General features: G+C 48.6%; 1 protein-coding gene across 2 annotated transcripts in view; it reads right to left on the minus strand.

The window, feature by feature from the left end:
* The window catches only part of LOC130325823 (cystathionine beta-synthase-like), a gene marked incomplete at its 5' end in the record, with an annotated part of 65,061 nt that overhangs the window by 32,297 nt on the left and 22,066 nt on the right, over positions 1-10,698 (minus strand). For both annotated transcript variants that reach the window (XM_056553331.1, XM_056553330.1), the window contains 1 exon segment: positions 3,990-4,124. In XM_056553331.1, coding sequence (XP_056409306.1) covers positions 3,990-4,124 — 135 coding nt within the window.

The following is a 10,698-nucleotide window of genomic DNA, read 5'->3' on the forward strand; positions in this document are numbered from 1 at the left end:
ATTGATTCTATGTTTCCATGACGCACCCCACCGCCTGGTAGTAACATCGCACCGTTGGATAATGACGCACCCCACCACCTGGTAATAACACATCACACCATTGGATAAACACATCGCACTATTGAATAATGAGGCACCCCACCACTGGTAACACATCACACCATTGAATAATGACGCACCCCACCGCCTGGTAATAACATCGCACCATTGGATAATGACGCACCCCACCACCTGCTAATAACACATCGCACCATTGGATAAACACATCGCACTATTGAATAATGAGGCACCCCACCACTGGTAACACATCACACCATTGAATAATGACGCACCCCACCGCCTGGTAATAACATCGCACCGTTGGATAATGACGCACCCCACCGCCTGGTAATAACATCGCACCGTTGGATAATGACGCACCCCACCGCCTGGTAATAACATCGCACCGTTGGATAATGACGCACCCCACCGCCTGGTAATAACATCGCACCGTTGGATAATGACGCACCCCACCGCCTGGTAATAACACATCGCACCATTGGATAAACATCACACCATTGGATAATGACGCACCCCACCGCCTGGTAATAATACATTGCACTATTTTTTGTTCTTTATAATTATAAATGGTCCATAATTTCTCCCTCTATGGGGCAGTTTCAGATTGGTTACAGGCCAGGACCATCATGGCCATAAATATGAGGTTCTGGATGATGTAGGTAGGAGAGGTAGGAATGGCTGCCGTACAATATGGAACATGGGACACCGGTGCAACATCTGGAGGAAGGACAAGAGAGTAAAGACTGCACACTGGAGGGAGGAAGGACAAGAGAGTAAAGACTGCACACTGGAGGGAGGAAGGACAAGAGAGTAAAGACTGCACACTGGAGGGAGGAAGGACAAGAGAGTAAAGACTGCACACTGGAGGGAGGAGGGACAAGAGAGTAAAGACTGCACACTGGAGGGAGGAGGGACAAGAGAGTAAAGACTGCACACTGGAGGGAGGAAGGACAAGAGAGTAAAGACTGCACACTGGAGGGAGGAAGGACAAGAGAGTAAAGACTGCACACTGGAGGGAGGAGGGACAAGAGAGTAAAGACTGCACACTGGAGGGAGGAGGGACAAGAGAGTAAAGACTGTACACTGGAGGGAGGAGGGACAAGAGAGTAAAGACTGTACACTGGAGGGAGGAAGGACAAGAGAGTAAAGACTGCACACTGGAGGGAGGAAGGACAAGAGAGTAAAGACTGCACACTGGAGGGAGGAGGACAAGAGAGTAAAGACTGCACACTGGAGGGAGGAAGGACAAGAGAGTAAAGACTGCACACTGGAGGGAGGAGGACAAGAGAGTAAAGACTGCACACTGGAGGGAGGAAGGACAAGAGAGTAAAGACTGCACACTGGAGGGAGGAGGACAAGAGAGTAAAGACTGCACACTGGAGGGAGGAGGACAAGAGAGTAAAGACTGCACACTGGAGGGAGGAGGACAAGAGAGTAAAGACTGTACACTGGAGGGAGGAGGACAAGAGAGTAAAGACTGTACACTGGAGGGAGGAGGACAAGAGAGTAAAGACTGTACACTGGAGGGAGGAAGGACAAGAGAGTAAAGACTGTACACTGGAGGGAGGAAGGACAAGAGAGTAAAGACTGTACACTGGAGGAAGGACAAGAGAGTAAAGACTGTACACTGGAGGGAGGAAGGACAAGAGAGTAAAGACTGTACACTGGAGGGAGGAAGGACAAGAGAGTAAAGACTGTACACTGGAGGGAGGAGGACAAGAGAGTAAAGACTGTACACTGGAGGGAGGAAGGACAAGAGAGTAAAGACTGTACACTGGAGGGAGGAAGGACAAGAGAGTAAAGACTGCACACTGGAGGAAGGACAAGAGAGTAAAGACTGTACACTGGAGGGAGGACAAGAGAGTAAAGACTGTACACTGGAGGGAGGACAAGAGAGTAAAGACTGCACACTGGAGGGAGGACAAGAGAGTAAAGACTGTACACTGGAGGGAGGACAAGAGAGTAAAGACTGCACACTGGAGGGAGGACAAGAGAGTAAAGACTGTACACTGGAGGGAGGACAAGAGAGTAAAGACTGTACACTGGAGGGAGGAGGACAAGAGAGTAAAGACTGTACACTGGAGGGAGGAGGACAAGAGAGTAAAGACTGTACACTGGAGGGAGGAAGGACAAGAGAGTAAAGACTACACTGGAGGGAGGAGGACAAGAGAGTAAAGACTGTACACTGGAGGGAGGAAGGACAAGAGAGTAAAGACTGTACACTGGAGGGAGGAGGACAAGAGAGTAAAGACTGTACACTGGAGGGAGGAAGGACAAGAGAGTAAAGACTGTACACTGGAGGGAGGAGGGACAAGAGAGTAAAGACTGCACACTGGAGGGAGGAAGGACAAGAGAGTAAAGACTGTACACTGGAGGGAGGAAGGACAAGAGAGTAAAGACTGTACACTGGAGGGAGGACAAGAGAGTAAAGACTGTACACTGGAGGGAGGAAGGACAAGAGAGTAAAGACTGCACACTGTCATGATTGTGGTTAGACTGAAACCTCTCACCGTCAACCCCCCCCCCCCCCCCACACACACACACACACTATACCTTCACCCCCCCTATACTGTCACCCCCCCCCCCCCATACCGTCCAAGTCGTTACACACCACCCCCCCCCCCCAAATACCAACAGGTCACCTTACATCTTCTTCACCCATGGCTCGATAAGCAGAGAACATGTCACCACACAGCCCAGGTCATCTGTCCAGGTCTACCCCGCCCCCACACCCACACCCACCCGGTCATCTGTCCAGATCTACCCCGCGCCCACGGCCAACCGGGTCATCTGTCCAGGTCTACCCCCCGCCCACAGCCAACCGGGTCATCTGTCCAGGTCTACCCCGCGCCCACAGCCAACCGGGTCATCTGTCCAGGTCTACCCCGCGCCCACAGCCAACCGGGTCATCTGTCCAGGTCTACCCCGCGCCCACAGCCAACCGGGTCATCTGTCCAGGTCTACCCCGCGCCCACAGCCAACCGGGTCATCTGTCCAGGTCTACCCCGCGCCCACAGCCAACCGGGTCATCTGTCCAGGTCTACCCCGTGCCCACAGCCAACCGGGTCATCTGTCCAGGTCTACCCCGCGCCCACAGCCAACCGGGTCATCTGTCCAGGTCTACCCCACACCCACAGGGTCATCTCTCCAGGTCTACCCCGCCCCCACAGCCCAACCGGTCATTTACCCAGGTCTACTCCATGCCCACAGCCAGCCGGGTCATCTGTCCAGGTCTACCCCGCGCCCACAGCCAACCGGGCCATCTGTCCAGGTCTATCCCACGCCCACAGCCAACCAGGTCATCTGTCCAGGTCTATTCCACGCCCACAGCCAACCGGGTCATCTGTCCAGGTCTATCCCACGCCCACAGCCAGCCGGGTCATCTGTCCAGGTCAAACCCATGCCCACAGGGTCATCTGTCCAGGTCTACCCCGCCCCCACAGCCCACCCGGTCATCTGTCCAGGTCTACCCCGCGCCCACAGCCAGCCGGGTCATCTGTCCAGGTCTACCACGCGCCCACAGCTAGCTGGGTCATCTGTCCAGGTCTATCCCATGCCCACAGCCAACCGGGTCATCTGTCCAGGTCTACCATGCACCCACAGCTAGCCGGGTCATCTGTCCAGGTCTATCCTACGCCCACAGCCAACCGGGTCATCTGTCCAGGTCTATCACACGCGCCCACAGCTAGCCGGGTCATCTGTCCAGGTCTATCCCACGCCCACAGCCAACCGGGTCATCTGTCCAGGTCTACCACACGCCCACAGCTAGCCGGGTCATCTGTCCAGGTCTACCACGTGCCCACAGCTAGCCGGGTCATCTGTCCAGGTCTATCCCACGCCCACAGCCAACCAGGTCATCTGTCCAGGTCTACTACGCGCCCAAAGCCCAGATCCCTCACATTGCTCAGTAGTGCCCAAGTCTCCAGTACCTGATCCAGAATGTGAGAATTTGGAATCTCATTCTTTAGTCTCCAAGCAACCCCAACATGTGACTCCGGGGAATCGAAGCGGGCATTGGTTGGGGTGCGAACAATCTCTGCTCCTAGTGCACGAAGGACATCTACCTGTGGAGAAAAGATCACGACCCTGTGAGGAGGCACTCAGCATATATACAGTGGGGAAAAAAGTATTTAGTCAGCCCCCAATTGTACAAGTTCTCCCCCTTATAAAGATGAGAGGCTGTAATCATCATCATAGGTTATAACCTCAACTATGAGACAGAATGAGAAAAAAATCCATAAATCACATTGTCTGATTTTTAATTTTCAAATTATGGTGGAAAATAAGTATTTGGTCACCTACAAACAAGTAGGATTTCTGCCTCTCACAGACCTGTAACTTCTTCTATAAGAGTCTCCTCTGTCCTCCACTCGTTACCTGTATTAATGGCTTCTGTATGAACTTGTTATCAGTATAAAAGACACCTGTCCACAACCTCAGTCAGTCACACTCCAAACTCCACTATGGCCAAGACCAAAGAGCTGGCGAAGGACACCAGAAACAAAATTGTAGACCTGCACCAGGCTGGGAAGACTGAACCTGCAATAGGCAAGCAGCTTGGTGGGAAGAAATCAACTGTGGGAGCAATTATTAGAAAATGGAAGACATACAAGACCACTGATAAACTCCCTCCATCTGGGGCTCCACGCAAGATCTCACCACGTGGTGTCAAAATGATCACAAGAACGGTGAGCAAAAATCCCAGAACCACACGGGGGACCTAGTGAATGACCTGAGAGCTGGGACCAAAGTAACAAAGGCTACCATCAGTAACACACTACACCGCCAGGGACTCAAATCATGCAGTGCCAGACGTGTCCCCCTGCTTAAACCAGTACATGTCCGGGCCCGTCTGAAGTTTGCTAGAGAGCATTTGGATAATCCAGAAGAGGATTGGGAGAATGTCATATGGTCAGATGAAACCAAAGTAGAACGTTATGGTATAAACTCAACTCGTAGTGTTTGGAGGCGAGAGAATGCTGAATTGCATCCAAAGAACACCATACCTACTGTGAAGCATGGGGGCGGGGACACCATACCTACTGTGAAGCATGGGGGCGGGAACACCATACCTACTGTGAAGCATGGGGGCGGGAACACCATACCTACTGTGAAGCATGGGGGCGGGAACACCATACCTACTGTGAAGCATGGGGGCGGGAACACCATACCTACTGTGAAGCATGGGGGGCGGGAACACCATACCTACTGTGAAGCATGGGGGCGGGAACACCATACCTACTGTGAAGCATGGGGGCGGGAACACCATACCTACTGTGAAGCATGGGGGCGGGAACACCATACCTACTGTGAAGCATGGGGGCGGGAACACCATACCTACTGTGAAGCATGGGGGCCGGGAACACCATACCTACTGTGAAGCATGGGGGCCGGGAACACCATACCTACTGTGAAGCATGGGGGCCGGGAACACCATACCTACTGTGAGGCATGGGGGCCGGGAACACCATACCTACTGTGAGGCATGGGGGCGGGAACACCATACCTACTGTGAAGCATGGGGGCGGGAACACCATACCTACTGTGAAGCATGGGGGCGGGAACACCATACCTACTGTGAAGCATGGGGGCGGGAACACCATACCTACTGTGAGGCATGGGGGCGGGAACACCATACCTACTGTGAGGCATGGGGGCGGGAACACCATACCTACTGTGAGGCATTGGGGCGGGAACACCATACCTACTGTGAGGCATGAGGGAGGGAACACCATACCTACTGTGAAGCATGGGGGCGGGAACACCATACCTACTGTGAAGCATGGGGGCGTGAACACCATACCTACTGTGAGGCATGGGGGCGGGAACACCATACCTACTGTGAAGCATGGGGGCCGGGAACACCATACCTACTGTGAAGCATGGGGGGCGGGAACACCATACCTACTGTGAAGCATGGGGGCCGGGAACACCATACCTACTGTGAAGCATGGGGGCCGGGAACACCATACCTACTGTGAAGCATGGGGGCCGGGAACACCATACCTACTGTGAAGCATGGGGGCCGGGAACACCATACCTACTGTGAAGCATGGGGGCCGGGAACACCATACCTACTGTGAAGCATGGGGGCCGGGAACACCATACCTACTGTGAAGCATGGGGGCCGGGAACACCATACCTACTGTGAAGCATGGGGGCCGGGAACACCATACCTACTGTGAAGCATGGGGGCCGGGAACACCATACCTACTGTGAAGCATGGGGGCCGGGAACACCATACCTACTGTGAAGCATGGGGGCCGGGAACACCATACCTACTGTGAAGCATGGGGGCCGGGAACACCATACCTACTGTGAAGCATGGGGGACTGGAACACCATACCTACTGTGAAGCATGGGGGCCGGGAACACCATACCTACTGTGAAGCATAGGGGCGGGAACACCATACCTACTGGTAAGCATGGGGGCGGGAACACCATACCTACTGTGAAGCATGGAGGCGGAGATATCATGCTTTGGGGCTGTTTCTCTGCTAAGGGACCAGGATGACTGATCCGTGTAAAGGAAAGAATGGGGCCATGTATCGTGAGATGTTGAGTGAAAACCTCCTTCCATCAGCAAGGAGATTGAAGATGAAATGTGGCTGGGTCTTTCAGCATGACAATGATCCCAAACACACCACCCGGGCATCGAAGGATTGGCTTCATAAGAAGCATTTCAAGGTCCTGGAGTGGCCTAACCAGTCTCCAGATCTCAACCCCATAGAAAACCTTTGGAGGGAGTTGAAAGTTCGTGTTGCCCAGCGACAGCCCCAAAACATCACTACTCTAGAGGAGATCTGCACGAGGAATGGGCCAAAATACCAGCAACAGTGTGTGAGAACCTTGTGAAGACAGAAATCATGTGACCTCTGTCATTACCAACAGTGTGTGAGAACCTTGTGAAGACAGAAATCATGTGACCTCTGTCATTACCAACAGTGTGTGAGAACCTTGTGAAGACAGAAATCATGTGACCTCTGTCATTACCAACAGTGTGTGAGAACCTTGTGAAGACAGAAATCATGTGACCTCTGTCATTACCAACAGTGTGTGAGAACCTTGTGAAGACAGAAATCATGTGACCTCTGTCATTACTAACAGTGTGTGAGAACCTTGTGAAGACAGAAATCATGTGACCTCTGTCATTACCAACAGTGTGTGAGAACCTTGTGAAGACAGAAAACATGTGACCTCTGTCATTACCAACAGTGTGTGAGAACCTTGTGAAGACAGAAATCATGTGACCTCTGTCATTACCAACAGTGTGTGAGAACCTTGTGAAGACAGAAATCATGTGAACTCTGTCATTACCAACAGTGTGTGAGAACCTTGTGAAGACAGAAATCATGTGAACTCTGTCATTACCAACAGTGTGAGAACCTTGTGAAGACAGAAATCATGTGACCTCTGTCATTACTAACAGTGTGTGAGAACCTTGTGAAGACAGAAATCATGTGACCTCTGTCATTACCAACAAAAGGATATAACAAAGTATTGAGATGAACTTTTCTTATTGACCAAATACTTATTCTCCTCCATAATTTGCAGATAAATCCTATAATAATCAGACAATGGGATTTATGGATTTTTCTCATTCTGTCTCATAGTTGGTTATAACCTATAATGATAATTACAGCCTCATCTTTATAAGGGGGAGAACGGGTACAATTGGGGGCTGACTAAATACTTTTACCCCACTGTACACCCCGCAAAACTGTGTACTATACTCATCATATAACCCCCCCCCCCATGTACTATACTATAGGGTAGTGTAGTTGTGTATACAGTGTACTATAGGGTAGTGTAGTTGTGTATACAGTGTACTATAGGGTAGTGTAGTTGTGTATACAGTATAGTGTACTATAGGGTAGTGTAGTTGTGTATACAGTATAGTGTACTATAGGGTAGTGTAGTTGTGTATACAGTATAGTGTACTATAGGGTAGTGTAGTTGTGTATACAGTATAGTGTACTATAGGGTAGTGTAGTTGTATATACAGTATAGTATACTATAGGGCAGTGTAGTTGTGTATACAGTGTACTATAGGGTAGTGTAGTTGTGTATACAGTATAGTATACTATAGGGTAGTGTAGTTGTGTATACAGTATAGTATACTATAGGGTAGTGTAGTTGTGTATACAGTATAGTGTACTATAGGGTAGTGTAGTTGTGTATACAGTATAGTGTACTATAGGGTAGTGTAGTTGTGTATACAGTATAGTGTACTATAGGGTAGTGTAGTTGTGTATACAGTATAGTATACTATAGGGTAGTGTAGTTGTATATACAGTATAGTGTACTATAGGGTAATGTAGTTGTGTATACAGTATAGTGTACTATAGGGTAGTGTAGTTGTATATACAGTATAGTATACTATAGGGTAGTGTAGTTGTGTATACAGTATAGTATACTATAGGGTAGTGTAGTTGTATATACAGTATAGTGTACTATAGGGTAGTGTAGTTGTGTATACAGTATAGTATACTATAGGGTAGTGTAGTTGTGTATACAGTATAGTATACTATAGGGTAGTGTAGTTGTGTATACAGTATAGTGTACTATAGGGTAGTGTAGTTGTGTATACAGTATAGTATACTATAGGGTAGTGTAGTTGTATATACAGTATAGTATACTATAGGGTAGTGTAGTTGTATATACAGTATAGTATACTATAGGGTAGTGTAGTTGTGTATACAGTATAGTGTACTATAGGGTAGTGTAGTTGTATATACAGTATAGTATACTATAGGGTAGTGTAGTTGTGTATACAGTATAGTATACTATAGGGTAGTGTAGTTGTGTATACAGTATAGTGTACTATAGGGTAGTGTAGTTGTATATACAGTATAGTATACTATAGGGTAGTGTAGTTGTGTATACAGTATAGTATACTATAGGGTAGTGTAGTTGTATATACAGTATAGTATACTATAGGGTAGTGTAGTTGTATATACAGTATAGTGTACTATAGGGTAGTGTAGTTGTGTATACAGTATAGTGTACTATAGGGTAGTGTAGTTGTATATACAGTATAGTATACTATAGGGTAGTGTAGTTGTGTATACAGTATAGTATACTATAGGGTAGTGTAGTTGTATATACAGTATAGTATACTATAGGGTAGTGTAGTTGTGTATACAGTATAGTGTACTATAGGGTAGTGTAGTTGTATATACAGTATAGTGTACTATAGGGTAGTGTAGTTGTATATACAGTATAGTATACTATAGGGTAGTGTAGTTGTGTATACAGTATAGTATACTATAGGGTAGTGTAGTTGTGTATACAGTATAGTATACTATAGGGTAGTGTAGTTGTGTATACAGTATAGTATACTATAGGGTAGTGTAGTTGTATATACAGTATAGTATACTATAGGGTAGTGTAGTTGTGTATACAGTATAGTGTACTATAGGGTAGTGTAGTTGTATATACAGTATAGTGTACTATAGGGTAGTGTAGTTGTATATACAGTATAGTGTACTATAGGGTAGTGTAGTTGTGTATACAGTATAGTATACTATAGGGTAGTGTAGTTGTGTATACAGTATAGTGTGGCCAATATACACAGCTCAGAACAATAAAGGTGACACTAAACAACACAATGTAACTCCAATCACTGACACTTGTGTGAGATCCCACTGGTCCACTCAGGAAGAAGACTGATTGACAATCAATTTCACATGGAACAGACAACAGGTGGAAATTATAGGCAATTAGCAAGACACCCTAATAAAGGAGTGGTTCTGCAGGTGGTGACCACAGACCACTTCTCAGTACCTATACTTCCTGGCTCATGTTTTGGTCACTTTTGAATGCTGGCGGTGCTTTCACTCTAGTGGTAGCATGAGACTGAGTCTACAACCCACACAAGTGGCTCAGGTAGTGCAGCTCATCCAGGATGGCACATCAATGCGAGCTGTGACAAGAAGGTTTGCTGTGTCTGTCAGCGTAGTGTCCAGAGCATGGAGGGGCTACCAGGAGACAGGTCAGTACATCAGGAGACATGGAGGAGGCTGTAGGAGGGCAACAACCCAGCAGCAGGACCACTACCTACACCTATGTGCAAGGAGGAGCACTGCCAGAGCCCTGCAAAATGACCTCCAGCAGGACACAAATGTGCATGTGTCCACTCAAACGGTCAGAAACAGACTCCATGGAGGGTGGTATGAGGGCCCGACATCCACAGGTGGGGGTTGTGCTTACAGCCCAACACCGTGCAGGATGTTTAGCATTTGCAGAGAACACCAAGATTGGCAAATTGGCCACTGGCGCCCTGTGCTCTTCACAGATGAAAGCAGGTTCACACTGAGCACATGTGACAGAGCCTGGAGACATTGTGGAGAACGTTCTGCTGCCTACAACATCCTCCAGCATGACCAGTTTGGCGGTGGGTCAGTAATGGTGTGGGGTGGCATTTCTTTGGGGGGGGGCCACACAGCCCTCCATGTGCTTGCCAGAGGTAGCCTGACTGCCATTAGGTACAGAGATCCTCAGACCCCTTGTGAGACCATATGCTGATGCGGTTGGGTTCCTCCTAATACAAGGACAATGCTAGACTTCATGTGGCTGGAGTGTGTCAGCAGTTCCTACAAGAGGAAGGCATTGATGCTATGGACTGGCCGCCCGTTC

Source organism: Hyla sarda, unplaced genomic scaffold (genome assembly GCF_029499605.1).
Source record: "Hyla sarda isolate aHylSar1 unplaced genomic scaffold, aHylSar1.hap1 scaffold_276, whole genome shotgun sequence".
NCBI classification, from domain to species: domain Eukaryota; kingdom Metazoa; phylum Chordata; class Amphibia; order Anura; family Hylidae; genus Hyla; species Hyla sarda.